General features: G+C 38.2%; 1 protein-coding gene and 1 non-coding gene across 2 annotated transcripts in view; both read left to right on the plus strand.

Moving 5' to 3' along the window:
• The first annotated feature begins 2,459 nt into the window (after positions 1–2,459).
• trnag-ucc (transfer RNA glycine (anticodon UCC)) lies at positions 2,460–2,531 on the plus strand. Its single transcript has one exon. It is a non-coding gene; the product is annotated as a tRNA-Gly (tRNA).
• Positions 2,532–6,478: 3,947 nt separating this feature from the next.
• cubn (cubilin (intrinsic factor-cobalamin receptor)) overlaps positions 6,479–15,767 on the plus strand; it is a 46,776-nt gene continuing 37,487 nt past the window's right edge. The window contains exons 1-10 of the mRNA XM_029278190.2: positions 6,479–6,616; positions 6,773–6,902; positions 10,564–10,659; positions 10,893–10,931; positions 11,016–11,117; positions 12,609–12,712; positions 13,092–13,218; positions 13,704–13,872; positions 14,596–14,727; positions 14,974–15,069. Coding sequence (XP_029134023.2) covers positions 6,498–6,616; positions 6,773–6,902; positions 10,564–10,659; positions 10,893–10,931; positions 11,016–11,117; positions 12,609–12,712; positions 13,092–13,218; positions 13,704–13,872; positions 14,596–14,727; positions 14,974–15,069 — 1,114 coding nt within the window. The 5' untranslated portion in view covers positions 6,479–6,497. The remainder of the gene's footprint in view (positions 6,617–6,772; positions 6,903–10,563; positions 10,660–10,892; positions 10,932–11,015; positions 11,118–12,608; positions 12,713–13,091; positions 13,219–13,703; positions 13,873–14,595; positions 14,728–14,973; positions 15,070–15,767) is intronic.

The raw sequence follows: 15,767 nt of genomic DNA on the forward strand, positions 1-15,767 counted from the left end.
TCAGAGGAAGGACCACGCCCAAACCACACCTCCAATCACCTGACAAGCCGACGTATGCCGAGCCATCCCGCTCCACCCTGTTTGTCTCAGATCTTCCACCCACCCTCTCTTCCCTTCCTCTCATCCCATTCACCCTCATTCCTCATCCCTGCATCTTGTTTGTCTAATTCCAGGCACAGTCTGGGCCTCGATCAGCTCAGGCAGAATTATTCTTGAGACAGAACCGCTCATCCTGAGTCTCCCTCTGCCCTGCAGTCAGTCCATCCTCCCGTACCAGCCAACTGACAACATCATCTTCCATCATAATCATTATCTTATAGGCAGGGTTGGTCATTTTCCCCAGATACACTTTTTAAGATTGTGAGCAAATGTATTTTGTTGTTGCTCTTACTTTATTGTTTTGAACTTTTTCGTTCTCGTTGCCAGGTCACCCTTGAAAATAAAGGTTAAATAATATAAAAAAAAGAAGTGTGTAAGTGTAAGACAACGAGATAAGCTTTTGTACTTGGACAAATCATCATTATTATTAGCAGTACCCCGAGCTGTCTCTGTCTTATTCACAGGATGGCGTGCCAGTGGGCGCACCAGCTCCTTACCTACAGCTTCTTTTGTTGTATGGGAGCCAATGAGCCAGGTGTCCTCCACTCACTCTGCAGGTCACATAGAACCACAGGAATAGAAACATGCACACCTCAGAGTGTCACAAAAAAGGTATATAAAGCCCTAGCCACATGTAACCCCATAACATGAATGCCTTTTCATCACATTGGATCACTCAACACCGCGCCTGAGACGTCAGAGAGGAGAATGACGACACAAAATGGCAGAGGGTATAATCCTAAACTTCTATTTGAATGTCGGCCCATAGAAAAAGAACCTCGCACTGCCTGCTGTCCATGGAGCACTTTAATACCACAGAGTCACAAAATCCACTTTACCCAACGTGACCCACATCAGTAAAAAGAATCGCAGTGTATCATGGTCTACATCAAATCATGGCATAAATTAATCCATATAGAGGGGGTTTTTAAAGGAAATTAGGATTCAAGTCATTGGACCTTGAAAATACAGCTGACAGGATTTTATGTGGCTCCTGGCTGCAGTCCAGCACATCGACTGCTTCAGAATATGAATCATGGCTTTGAAGGGCTTGATGCTGACGCTCGACCTTTGATTTAGCTCTTAGTTTGCATTGAGGCATGATTTAGCTCCGCGGCTATACTTTACAGAGAAGTCAACGTGAATATGTTGGAACAGCTTCCTAATTTACTGACTCACTCATAATAACTGCCTCAAATGCCCCCCTTCTACGTCCAAATATTGATTTAAAGTCATTGCTGAGCAAGCTCTTTGTTTATTACATATGTAATTGTTTATCATATTGATGTTTTACAGTGCTTTGTTTTCAGTCGTAATTTCTCGTATTATGTGATACAGGTGATCTGGACTGCATTGCAATCTACTATTTTGTTGTTTTTATAATCATATTTATTATCAGTTTTGTCTCCATGCCATATACAGCCTCATTAACTACATCAGTGCAATCTAAGCTGCATATTTGTGTGATTTGTTCTGAGGCTCTAAGATAAATGTTTATTAAACTTAGCTTCAGGCGGAACATCTTTAATTTACTTAATTGTCCTAACATTGTTGTAATGTTAATGATACTCAATGTGCATAGGGACATGTTGTACATAGAGAATCAGCTTGCTGCCCTCTTCTGGCCAAAATAAGCATTGCCACAGAGAAGCATAAAGCAGTAAAAACTAGTCCAATCCACCCTCAAAAGTTGTTTCTAATTACATGGAAATAAACACTTTTCTTCAACATGACCCTTTCATATTGGAGGAAAGTCCTTTATTATTAGAATAATTCCGGTAAAGTCAGACACTTTTTGTAATAACCATTCTGGGTAATTCAAGAGCGTAAAACATTAATATCGCCATTCTTAAGAGTTGTTGTGCGAGTTATATAAATAATAATAATACATTTTATTTATAACGCACTTTACATTTAAAGGAAAATCTCAAAGTGCTACAATTTCAATAAAACCATAAAAACAGCAATAGTCAAAGGTAAAATCAGAGTTAAGAACCTAAGCATTAAACACGATCTAAAAGCAGTCTATATATAGTTTGCCAAGAGAAGAAGAAAAGGGTTTACTTTGGAAGTAGGCTGTGCTTCCAAAGTCTCTAGAGCTGTTTTTACTAGAGAGAGAGAGAGAGCAAGTCTTTCCTATGATAGCTACGATCACTAACACAGTGACTACCACAGATATGCTACATGTTTCTCTAAACAGTGAATGAGTCGAAACAGGAGCATAAAGAACATGTTTAAATCTTTACAGTCTATGGTTTAAATTAGTTAGGCATCATCTGCGGGAGTCTGCTGTTTTGAGAAGAATAGCACCTTAAAGCATTATGCAAGAAACTTCCTATATTCTCTGAGGAATCCATCAAGCGATGGTGGTATAGTGGTGAGCATAGCTGCCTTCCAAGCAGTTGACCCGGGTTCGATTCCCGGCCATCGCAAACCTTTAAATTTATAGAACTGGTAAATAAATCTATAACTATGCTGTTGTTAAAACAGAAACACACATAGGCTTGTTAGTGGATCTTGCAATACTGACCAGCTGTGCGGTGTTGTTAGTCCAATCAGTTAAATTCTATCAGTGGGAGGAGTGAGAGCGCCCTCTGCAGGAAACAGTAGATTTCACACACCTACTGTTGTCTACTTGTAAAGAACACCGCTAATCGGCTGATCCTTTTGTTGAGGTTTTATTTTGCGTTATCCAATGAAAAACATCCACAGAGTCCCCGCGCAGTCTGAATCCGCATGTGTTCAATTCAGCAGAGATCGAGTGAGAGCAGTGAGAAGGAAAACGCCAGTTATTAAGTCCGCGTTTAAGCTGTTTTGTGTGGGCCTCGTCCCTGCAGTCACGTCGGTAAGATTCCCTGCTGGATCTGTTGAGTTCCCCGTCGGTTCAGCTGCTGGAGTGTGTGTTGATCTCTCTAAACTTCGGTACCGTGAGTACCTCCTGGTGTGTGTTTCTTCATGTTTTGATTGTTGCACAGCGAACAGCTGGTTCCTTGACTTTGATTTCCTCATTTGCTTTGAGTTGTGGGTCCGCGGTCAAACCCGGTTAGGAGTTTTGATTTGTGGCTTTGTGCATTAATATTTAAATGGAATGGACTGAACTGTGGTTTTGTGGGGAAACTGAAGCGTACTTCATCTGTTTAGATTGAACATTAAACTGTGACTATGACACACTCACACACACACCCGATGTTTGCACTTTTGTTTGGTGTGATTGTTGTGATAATAAATGTTCTGAAAACTGCTTTTCTGGTTGTTTGTTTGCTTTTGGGTCTCATTGCTGTGTTTGATGAAATTGTTCCTGGCTATTGCTTCATATTTTGTGCTGGTTAACACAAATATATTTCGTTTGTATTTACTTTAAATTTGTCAGACTTGACTCTGACTGTCAACCCAAAATAAAATTGTCAAGTTCGCTACAAGCTGATATTTTTTCAGGGTTTGGAAAATGAAATGCATTAGAATTTGACATGACCTTTATCAAGTGTTTGATGGGGGCAGCTTGGCTTCTAAAAAAGAGATGACATCTATTCTGTGCTTTAACAGTCTTATAATAGATATGAAGTGATGATTGGAGGTGTAACAGCACAACACAGGTTTAAAAAGTTATGAATTCATAAAAAGCTACGAACCTCTGCATATGAGGTACTGGAACTGGTGCCCCTCACTTCTGTCACCTGCTGTGGATTGAGAGCCACTGTGAGGTCCTTCAGGGCCGTCTTTATTGTTGGCAGTTCCAGCACCAGCTCCTCCACCCTCTGAACGGTCTCCTCATCAACATGACTGTGGGGATCAGGGATATCCACAAAGTAAGTTGGGTCAATCTTAACTGCCTATAATACAATTATAATCTTCTATTATCAAAAACAAGACAAGCCTTATGAATATCTCACACTCAACTTGCTGTTCATCGGTTTCGGTGTGTGTGTGTGTATGAGGGGTAGTTAATGACACATTTAGCTACCTGTAGCATGTTAGTACTGTTATTGGCCTGGTTCACTGGTTTTTTTGTTTCTTATCTTGGACAGGAGCTGTTAGGCTGAGCAGGTGGCTGACTGATTCCCTGGAGGCGATCCCGTCACTCCCCTGTAGAGTAATGAACTTGGATGTCAATGCAATTGGTGTGTGGTTTTTCACCCTTCCCCTCCAATGAAGCTAGTCTTCCTCACCTTCCATGTGTGGTATTGAATTGACTATGTACCAATAAACAATGATGATGTATTATTATTATTATTATTATGAACTGAGAACCTTCTGATTTGCAGGTATGTTTGGGAAAACCAATGTAATTGTTTTGTGAAATGTTGCTTAAAGTAGAAGCACAGAAGCTCAATTATTATTGAATGGAAGCCATAATTGCTGCAAGTAAAATGTCACGTACACTGCAAATATGAGCATATTTGCTTCATTAAAGTGTAGCCTACATGTGCGTCAGACATTGGTAGATAAAAAACTCACTTTTGCTCTCATTCTATCTGTCCAGTTTTCCATTAGTATGCATAGTGTTTTGGTCATTTGGTTAGCTATCTCTCTTTTTAAGTTAAAGCATTGGCTAAAATATAGCTGCTTCAATAAGTCAGCATTTTGAGTATGACTTGTAAAAAAAAATCACTTAAGTTAAAAGACTCTTTTTCATGCAGCATAATGCCTGGATAGGCAGGTAGATTAGGTTAGTGATTTTAATCGATTGATTATTTCAATTGGGCAATAAGGAACACTTTGCAGCCCTCTTTATTGACTTGCCATTGACACTGTTGACTATGTTATTATGAAACAGACAGTATAGGGTTTTCAGAACAATTTATCTATTGGTTTGTAAAATGTACATTGAAGAGATCAGTGTGTGCAAATTGAAGGACTCTCCTCTTACAATAATAAATGTTGTGCCACAGGGCTCAGTCTTGGGACCACTGTTATTCAGAAAGAAAAGGCTCTTTCCTGATTAGTAAAGTTTTATCTATTATTACTTTCTCTGACGGTGTCTGTGTTACTGCCATTAAATGGTAAATGGACTTGAGCTTGTATAGCACTTTTCTGGTCTTCTGTCTACTCAGAGTGCTTTTACACTGCAGGTCACATCTACACATTGACACACTGATGGCAGAGGCTGTTATGTAAATTGACCATCAGATGTAACTAATCCCAATTATACTCATTCATACGCCATCGATGAAGCAGCAGGAGTAACTTGGGGTTAAGTGTCTTGCACAAGGACACATCAGACATGGAGCTGCAGGAGCTGGGAATCGAACCCCCCGACTTTCTGTTTGAGAGACGACTGACTCCACCAACTGAGCCACAGTTGCCCAGTTGAGGTTGTGTATATATATGTATATAACCTGGGATTTTAACTCACCATCTTTACACCAACAATATGTTGTGGTCATGTTGATATTCACAGAGAGTTGTATGTACGTGCATTATCGTGTTCACAAAATGCCAATTCCACCATAAAACATTGAAACTTTGCAAAGCTGTTAACTTCACTGACTGTCTCACATGATTTCTGGAAATCACTAACTTCCTGCATGCATTGTTATGTGTTGGAGAGCACTTTGACTTTGTGTAATACTGGGCAAGGATGGTTACCGTGACTACTAGCAGTTAAGCCTCAATGAGCACAACTAAACAAGTCAGATACCTTCGTAAGTGCCTTGTTTTTAGTGCATGTCAAAATGTCAACCACAAAAAAAACAATGTATGTATGATGATTATCTTTAATTGTAACTTGTTATTGATTAAGATACAATTGATTCAGAATGTACTGAGTTTTATAGTAAATAAAGAAGAATGTATTATTTTAAATTCTAATGGTGGCTTTGCTCCCAAATATCAATATTGATCCCACTATTTTTACTTTAACGAAACTATTAAATCATTTTATTCAACTTTTCAAAATTTGATGGTTTCAAACACAAATACAGCACTAAAAAAAACAGTTCATAAAGGATGTTTTTTTTAATTCTTGGTAAGGGACTCTGAAAAATATAGATTAAATTAAAAAAAAAATTATATTGTGTATTTCCCCCCTGATTTTTTTTTACCTAAAGTTAGCTCCTTAGAAAGTTCCTGATATGAGCGTGGCATTATTGGGATTCCTTAAAAGAATACTGAAAGCAAGATATGAAGATGAAAGGAGAATAATTGGAGGAAAGCCATTTGTACAACAAACTCTGGCTTCTAGGAAGTGCATATACACAGAAATCTATAATAAGGTAACTGATCTACATCTGTCATGTGATGGACATTCTCACGTAATAATAAAGTTAACCAGCTTTGGTAAAGTGTTGTACTTTATGATGGTGCTGTCAGGTCAAAGTCTTAGCTGTGAGCATTAAGTGTACAGGACATCAGAGCCCAGTAAAGGTGTTGAGGCTGTCCAGGCAACACATCTCTTTTCTATGGCTGGGACACTGCAGCTGTCATGGCTATTGCTCATCCTCATCTTCCTTGTGGGACTGCAAGGAGAACTCAGGGACGCTGCAGAGAAACGTAGCAAGAGGGACGTAAGCAATGACCAGTGAGTCGAGGATTTTGTTCATGAATTCTAATAGAATGTGGTTTTTTGTAAAAGCAAGCCTTAAACATATTATTTTACTATAGGAAGTACTTTAATACAACTCTTAAATATGGGCGAAAAGACTGTTGATAGACTTTTGATGATGTGACCCCGTAGGCCTCGGATGCTGTCAGACAATGGTCACCTTGTTTTCACAACTGGTGACAATAAAGAGATCCGCTTCCAGACGTCATCCTCAGGTCGGATTAAAGTTGATGATGAAGACCTCACACAACTTCTGAGTCAGGTAGGCTTAAGACAAGTACATTCAAACAATTGTGTATGTGTGTTTTAAAAAAAAAAATTATTAAGATCACAAATAGACCACAAGGTGCATCATTAATGTCATGGCCTTCAACAGCCCAATTGTTCTTAATACTAAACATTAGGACCCGATCGATATGAGATTTTTGGGTCTGATATCGATTTTAGGAAGAGACAAATCCTATACCAATATATTGGCTGATATCTTTCTTAGATATGTGTTCGATCTCTCGATATATATATATTTATTTATATATAGTTATTTATATATAGTTATTGCGTTCATCCCTCAAATGTAGTTATCAAACACTTGTGGAAAAGATTTATAATGAAGACAAGTTGGTCACTCAACTGGAAAGTAACTGCACATGTTCGTGCATCAACACTTGACACTCTAGAGAGTGATAATGCCTGTTGTATAGCATTTAATTTGAGTTTCATTGTATTACACTAGCAGTTTTCTTTCACCAGAAGAGTGTAATACAATGAAACTCAAATTAAATGCTTTTAAACTGATGAATAAATCTAGTGTTATCAGCGATTATATGCAACAAAGTAGCCGATACCATTAGTCACTGGATATGCTAATACCGGTCGATATAATCGACTGGCCGATTAATCGGTCGTGCTCTTCTAAACATTGGTGTTTATTTATAGTTAAACAGTTGAGTTAAGTAAATCTTATAAAAAGTGATATTTTACATTGTATTATGAACAGAAATACCCTGCAGTTATGACTTTTGTGAAGACTTTTTACTTAATAGAGAGGGGGAAAGTTCAGGACTGGTAATTTGTAGTGAGATTATTCACAAACAAACATCTCAATAACATTACAATGACACCCATAGGAAAACTTTACAACTGGAAGAAAGGTTCATGTTAATGCACTTCAGTAACCCCATTCATACTTTATCAAATGTAAAAATAACAACATTCATTTTAAATGTCCACTTAAGACAAATCTATGTGTTTTTGCTCCACTATTGGAATATCCATCTACAACCCCTTTTGCCTGACTCACATGTTCCTAAACAAGTCACTTTCCAGTGTCAGCATGATGTTTTATTGAATACATAACTGCTTACCGCAGCTTTAAAATGTTGTGATCAACTTGCCATACTGAAATATTCTGGTGCTCCTGTTCCTATCAGGTTTGAAATTAAAATTAAAATAAGGATGTGGTTGTACTTTCTGACACATAAACTACATATCAAAAGTTATTTTTCATTATGAGCTAGAAAATCTATATATTTTTAGAGGTTATTGACGTTTTTATGAACTGAAAGCGTGCTGCTGCTCATATGAGACTATGAATGATTAACAGGTGAAGATCAGACCCAGCACTTTGTAGAGGACCAAAGATCAGGTCCTGGGTGGATTTAAGTGAGTGGGTCATACTTTATAACATTTGGTAGGAAATCTTTATCTTTGTATTATTTATGTATTTGTTTCGTTTTGTGTGTCACTTAACTTAAGTGCTCCTCTTTCTAGCTTAAACCTACCATTTTTAAACTTTTGGACCACTTTTGGGAGGGGGAAACCTGTTATAGACACGGCATCATCTTATTGTTTCCTCTCTTTTTAAATGTTTTATTGTGTATTTTTTTGAACATTCTTTATTCAAACAGTTATTGTATTCAATATTTTACACATTTATATTTACATATCTCAGTTGGTGAAACATGGTAATAATTTTACAAGAATTATTTACAGTTCGGCAAACATACAAAAAATAAATAAAACACAAATAAAACTCATGGCAACATCTTCATCCGCACAAAGAGGAGATCTATATATCTGTCCATACACACACAAGCAATTGTTAACCTTTCACATCTCTATGTACATCTCTACATCTCTATCTCTATGAATATGTCTACTGACAGGTCCAAAATAAACCAAACGAAATATACATAATGTTTTCTTTTAAATAAATTGTGATTATGTCAACTCTATCAGTAAATTAAGGTAAGCAATGACAGGAGCCCATAGAACCACAAACAAATCCATTTTCAGATGGAGTTTCGCTGTTATTTTCTCCATCAAGTAAACCCTCTCTAACCTTTCTCTCCATTGGAGAAGGGTGGGAGGTAGAGGTCTAAGCCAGGATATGGTTATCATTTTCCTCGCCACCAGAAGAACGATGTGTAGTAGCCGGGCCTTTCCTTTATCCATCGCTCCCTCCAGTATTAAACCTATGATGAAATATGACGCTGTAAGCGGTATTATTGTGTATTTTTAAGCATCCAACAGTGAAGGATATTTGGGTCTAACTGGTTTTCAATTGTTCAACCAATATTCCCTCCGTTCTTGCTATGCATCTGGTGTTTTTTTTTTTTTTACCCCTTTCTTGATGAATATATTTGGCTATTTGGCTGTTAAATACTTCACTGTAATTGCTAGAACTGTGGCAATCCTGTAATGGTTCAAGTTCAAGAGCCTGCTACTCTGCCTTTGTCAGAAAATAAAACACTTGTGTCTGAGTCTGGCTCAGTCTGGTCTGGAAAAGGACCAACAGGAAGCAGAGATGCAAGGAACTCAGGTTGAAGTGGCTTTTTTTCAGCTGAGGAGCTCAATAAAGCTGCGGTTGAATTTTTGTCAAGGACTGAGGTTCCAAAATGAAATAACAGCCTTCAAAAGGGTACAATATTCAAAGAGCAGCTATGCCTGATGAATCCAAACATTCTGCCATATTGGCAAAGGATCTTCACATATCAGACATCATTCTGCAAAATATACAAAAAGAGGTGGGACACAACCACATGCTCTCTAGCCTTGATCAGAAATATTGGACACTTGGTGCTTTCATGGCTATAGGCATATCTGCTACAGCGTTCAGCTCCAGGACACCAACAGATGGCAGACTTGTGTAGGAACAGAGTTGGGGTAGATTCCTTTATTAATGCCATTTGGTGCTTCATAGCAAGACATGGTCCAGTGTTGGAAATGAGGTGAGACAATGGAACAAACTTTGTTGGGACTGAGCGTGAATTGAAGAAGGCAACTAAACAATGGAATCTTGCACTAATCAACAACACCCTCCTTCAGAAAGGAATAAAGTGGTTTTTCAATCCAGCTAGTGGATCACATTATGGTGAAGTATGGGAGAGATGGATAAGGGCTGTAAGGTCGTGAATTCCAGCCTTAAGGTGCAGAATCTTGACGAGGAGGGCCTCCTTCACACTGTTCTCTGCAAAGCAAAGGCTGTTATCAACAGCAGATCACAAGTGCAATCCACTGATCCATCAATACCGGTTGCAATTTCTTGGGTTTATCAAATAAATAAAAAGCATCTTTAATCTAGAAGTGAATTATTACAACAGAGCTTCACAGTGTTTTTCCTCTTGTCCCTTTTTTTTGACGACCAGCACAGTCGTCCCAACAGATGTGTCACAAATGTATTCACAAAAATTTTCTGTCCAAATGTAATACCAATTATATAAAAAAAGGCTGTATAACAACAAAACATCTTGAAATGTTAAGACAAATGTCCAACAAATGTAATTCATAATTTGTTTTTATTGGCACTAATATTTTTTTCTTACAGGTAGATGGATAATGTCTCCTGTGACAATTTCCTCTAGCCTAGCGAGCTCTAGCTTTTTGTATACTTGAGTGTCTATATTTGATCTGTCTGATTTTAGATCAAATCCAACAAAGACGAGATTGAAGACCTTAAGAGTCATGGAGGTGGAGTTCCCCCTGAAGTCACCAACAAACTAAACCAGCTTGATACCAGGGTAGGAAAACCATGTACTCCTTTGGATTTTGACATTGTTATTTTTAGTTGTGAGTTGTTTTCATACTGTCAAAGTACTGGATGAGACAAGACTCTTATGTCTATTGTATCTTAAGAATTAAAGCTCTATGATCTAATTTCTCCAAATAACTCATATTATGACGTTTTCATACATTGTAAATAGCCATTGACGAAAAGTTGTTCTCCCTGCTTTTTTTTTTTTTTTTTTTACAGGTGTCAACACTTGAGACTAAAGTGACTACACTTGAATCAGTAAGAGTGAACACAGGATCTGTTATTTGTAACGACTCAAACTCCAGAATGTAAAATACCTACCTCTTCTCTTTTATCCTCCAGACCGTCCAGAAGGTGTCCTGCAGCAGTAATCCCTGCCAAAACGGAGCAACATGTTTGAATTTACTCAACTCATACCACTGTGTGTGTCCCAGCAACTGGGCTGTGAGTTTCATTATCATGTTTGATGATCGCAAATTACAATTTTATATAATTTTTTAATTGAAATAATGCCAATTACCAGGGGTGGGAATGTCTCTGCCGAATGTTGAACACTACAAAGATATTGGCAAAGCCCAAAGCCATGGCCCAAAAAGGAACACAAAAGACATAACATGATTAGGCCTACATATTTGAGTAGGGACACAGTTTCATTTGAGTTATTTAAACAGATGCTGATCATGATTTAGCTTTGAACACAGTAACTGAGTTAGAAGCCTGAATATCAGTCATGACTTCTGACATAATTTGAAAAATGACTTTTATCATTGATGACAAACACTGGCTTTGCAACAGTTTTTGACGACATGCCCTCAAGTAGATAAAAAAAGGTAGCATCCTGAAGTTTGGCGTAAGTTAGGTCCAAATCTTCAAATAAAATAAGAGACCGTGTCTTACAGGTTCTGTCTGTTTATTTATTCAGTTTAAAACAAAATCTGTGAAATAGTGATGCAGACAAAATCAAACATTAGATTTCTCATTTCTTCTACTAAACTTCAGATAAGTGACCTTTTTTTACTGAGGGCATTTGTTTGAAAATTGTTGCAAAACCAATGCCATGTAAACAACTTTTTTCAAATTATTTATAGACACCAATTTTTAAGAGTTAATTTAAATGATTTCTGAAGTCATGACTGGTATTCAGGCTTCTATATCACTTTCAATTGTGAATTGCTGGCTATTTTAACTTGATGATTGTTGCTACTGGTGATTGTCTTTCAAGTGAAATCATAATAAGTCGACGAGGCTTACCAGTTGAAACTTTAGCTTTGGCCCTTTGTGTTGACTAATAAGATTAGTCATTATGGAGTAAATTAATATATACAGAAATGATTTATAGAGATTCATGTATTACTCACCAAGGTAGTCATTTAAGTTGCTGATATGGTGATCATTAATGCACAGCTTAATTCTTAATGAGTCAAATATTAGCTCAGGATTAATGTCAGTTTAACAGTCATGTCAAGTGTTACCTACAGAGTGCAATGTTGTTCAAAGTTCAGACTCCAGACAGACATGGATCCTTCTGGTGAAACTCTTCCAGCTGATCCGTCAAACAGTGTGAACTATTGGCCATGATATGACATACACTTTGAAACTTTACTGTAAATCAGTGTGGGATCGCTCTTATCTACAGTAAACAAAGAAACACATTCAAAAATGTAATCTGTTGAAGCACAATACAAAAAGTAGCAATCTTAGTATTGATTGTGAAAGGGCCTTAAAATTCAGGACCCATACATTCAGTGGAAGGATGAGCAATACTGACTCTACCAGCCTGGGTTTAGGACTGTCTTTACCAAGTTTGTAATCCAATTAGAAGTGAATATCTTTCCAATGCTGATTATAAACCAGGTGTCCGTGTTTCTATCTATCTTGCCTTCTTGCTGTGTGTGTGTGTGTTGATGTTTGTTTGTTTGTGGTTGCGTGAGTCAGGGTCCTAACTGTGCAACAGATTTGAACGAGTGTCAGGCGTATTCAGGAACAGTCCAGGGTTGCCAGAATGGAGCAACCTGTGTAAACACCCCTGGATCATTCACGTAAGCATTACACTTCAAATAAAACGTTGTTGTAATGACATATTCGGGTTTTAGAACTCCCTTCAATCTTTTTAACCTAACATTTTTTTACATAAAAATGACTTCAGCACTAGGTAACGGTTAGAACTCTGGATATTTCTGTGACATGGACATTTTGGAAAGAAAGATGAAACTCTACAATGGAGTTAAATTTAATTTTAACTCCATTGTAGAGTTAGTGCCTAAGAGTCTGTTCAATAAGTCCTGTATTGTAGATCTAGATATTTTGAGGGTAGTGATAAGTGACGATAATTCTCCTTGACAGTGATCAATGAAATGAGTATAACATTATAACAACTTGCCACCACAATGGTTCTCACAGTACCTCGTTTCTGTGCAGTTGTACCTGTCCTCCGGAGTGGTCTGGGACTCTCTGTAGTGTGCGTTATGATGACTGTAGGAATGCTGGACAGGATCTTTGTGTACATGGCACATGCATTGATGCAGATCGGATAACACCTGGACAGGTGAGCAGTCAGTTTACCGTAACTTATGAAAGCAACTGTTTGAGGCTTGCTTAATACTGATGGTTGTTCTTATAAATAATACCCATAGCACAACCTAATAGAAGAAGAATGTGTTATCCTAATAGTTTCCTTTCGTCCTCAATGGAGGGCTAATAATAGAAAAAAATCGGACTACGTCCTTTTAGTGCATGTAATCCCTCACTCTCTCCTCCAAAGATTTCCTGTCTCTCTTCAGCTGTCCAAGGCAAACATCTGGGAGTTTGACAAAGCCCTATAAATCCTAAATCCTAACAAAAGACTGACCTTTCATTATTTAGGCATATCATTATACCATGGCTGCATAGTTTCAAACAATAGCATCTTTTGATTAATAGTGCAGCCCTCGCTTCTATATTACAGTTCAGTATTATTCCCCTTTGCAGTTCTATTTTTTTAGGAATATGTTCAACTGTAAGAATGACTTTGGTGTTTTTTTCATTATACAGCCTAAATACCAATGTATATGTGAGAGTGGCTGGGAGGCTCCAGCGGGAAACCCGGCCTGTGTGGCTGATGTGAATGAATGCAACCTACCGGACAAACCTTGTTCATCAAATCCTGTTGTTCAGTGCTACAACACTCAGGGTTCCTTCTACTGTGGAGCTTGTCCTGCTGGTAACACTTTGTTTTGAATGTTTGCCTGTTTGCAAGATTTATTTTTGTGCCTTTATTGTAGGGAGAGGATAGTGGATAGAGGAAATAAGTCATTTAAGGATACCTTTCCGATAGAATATGACATCTGTCATTAAAAGTAACCCATGAACACCAAGATTCCTTCAAGTGTTTGTGTCGCTGTGTCGGCATATCGGCTTGTCCCCACCCCCTCCAACGCTGTAAACCTAGGGGAAACACTGGTTTGGCTCTATTTACAAGTGTGTTAACTCAAGTGCTGGCTTCAATGAAGACAGGTTGTCCTGTTTGCATACACATTACTGTGACATTTCTGTCATCCCATAATGCAATTCAGCTGTTTTGATCTTTCTCAAATTCTCATCACACTCTTTCTGAACTGTAATGAGCTGCCCACAATATTTAAAAAGATTTAAGACGACCTCATTTGATTATTTCAGTTTTTCCTGTCCAAGCTCTCATTGCAAATATTTTCCTTTAAAAGATGTCTTAATTATTCTGCTCCAGCCCTGATAAGATGAGTTAGTAGCCAATGTTACTGTTAATGTGGTAGTTTCTAAATTATGTTTGTGTCTACATGAAATCGAAAAAGGCTAGCCTTCACTTTAGCTATGATTCACCACTGTTTGTGCTCACCTGTGCGTAGAAACATATTATTATTACATGAATATGTGCATCTTTGTTCTAATTAATGATACAATGTCTTAGGTTGGCAAGGAAACGGCTACAGCTGTCAGGATGTGGATGAATGTTTGACCAACAACGGTGGATGCTCCACCGCTCCAATGGTGCAATGCCTTAACACCATGGGCTCTTTCCACTGTGGTCCATGCCCTCCAGGTAGGAGAGGAGGCTGACTGCCAGTGACAGTAGCACAATATGAATCCAAGTTGATTTTTGTTATTTATCTCTCAGAGGTAATGATTGTTTAGAGCAAAATAAGATTAAAACATAAAAATCAACAGACTCGAGCAAATGTCTGAATCTGTGTCAACTTTCCCCTCTCTTAATGCTGATCATGTTTGTGTTCTGCTCATCTGTGCTAAGATAAAACCAGTCCTTGAAGGAGGTCTTGTTTTTGTGCAGGTTATGAGGGGAATGGGAAAACATGTACCCAGTCGAATATCTGCGCTACAAACAATGGCGGCTGTTACCCATTAGCTACTTGCTCCTCCAGCCCAGGTAATTCACACACATGGAATATTTGATCCATGGTAGATGGGGTAGCTGCTTCAAAACACTGTACTTCACTTCACTACTACTTCCACTACTTCCTGTAATTCACCACTTCCACTTAATATGACAGCGGGGATTCTAGAAAAAATATATAGGTGGAATTTAGCTTTTTGTATCATGTCATGTGATATATCTTAGACAAATTTAGGCAGATTAAAAACTGCTGACTTGTAATGTTAGTCTGGTCTATGCTCTGATCCTGTGACACTGCATGCCTGGCAAGTCTCATTTCAAGGGAAGTGTCCCTCTGCTTGCCTTTGGGTAGTGGTGTGTAATGCGTTCATGGATGTTTTTTCTTGGTGCCTCAAGAAGCTCCTATCCCTTGAATTGAAGAGGAGCAAATGTTCAACTTATAACGAGAGTCAACGGAGGCCCAGACCGGAAAATGTTTGTGCCTCAACCAGAAAATACGTGACCAATCAGTAACCTAGGACACATGGAACATTACTAATCAACATTTCATTGCATTTTACATTACAACATAATATTTACCTTGCTCTTTTAAAAATTGGAATGGCTGTGCCGATTCTGAACTTATCAACCTCTATCTCAATCCCACTGGTGGGCTGCAGTACTGCCTGTTCAGCGAAAGGCCCTCCAAGGAGACTCTCCGGCGCTGTCTTCTTGGGAGGAGTTGGTTCCAC

This window comes from Labrus bergylta, chromosome 20 (genome assembly GCF_963930695.1).
Source record: "Labrus bergylta chromosome 20, fLabBer1.1, whole genome shotgun sequence".
Classification (NCBI taxonomy): Eukaryota; Metazoa; Chordata; class Actinopteri; order Labriformes; family Labridae; genus Labrus; species Labrus bergylta.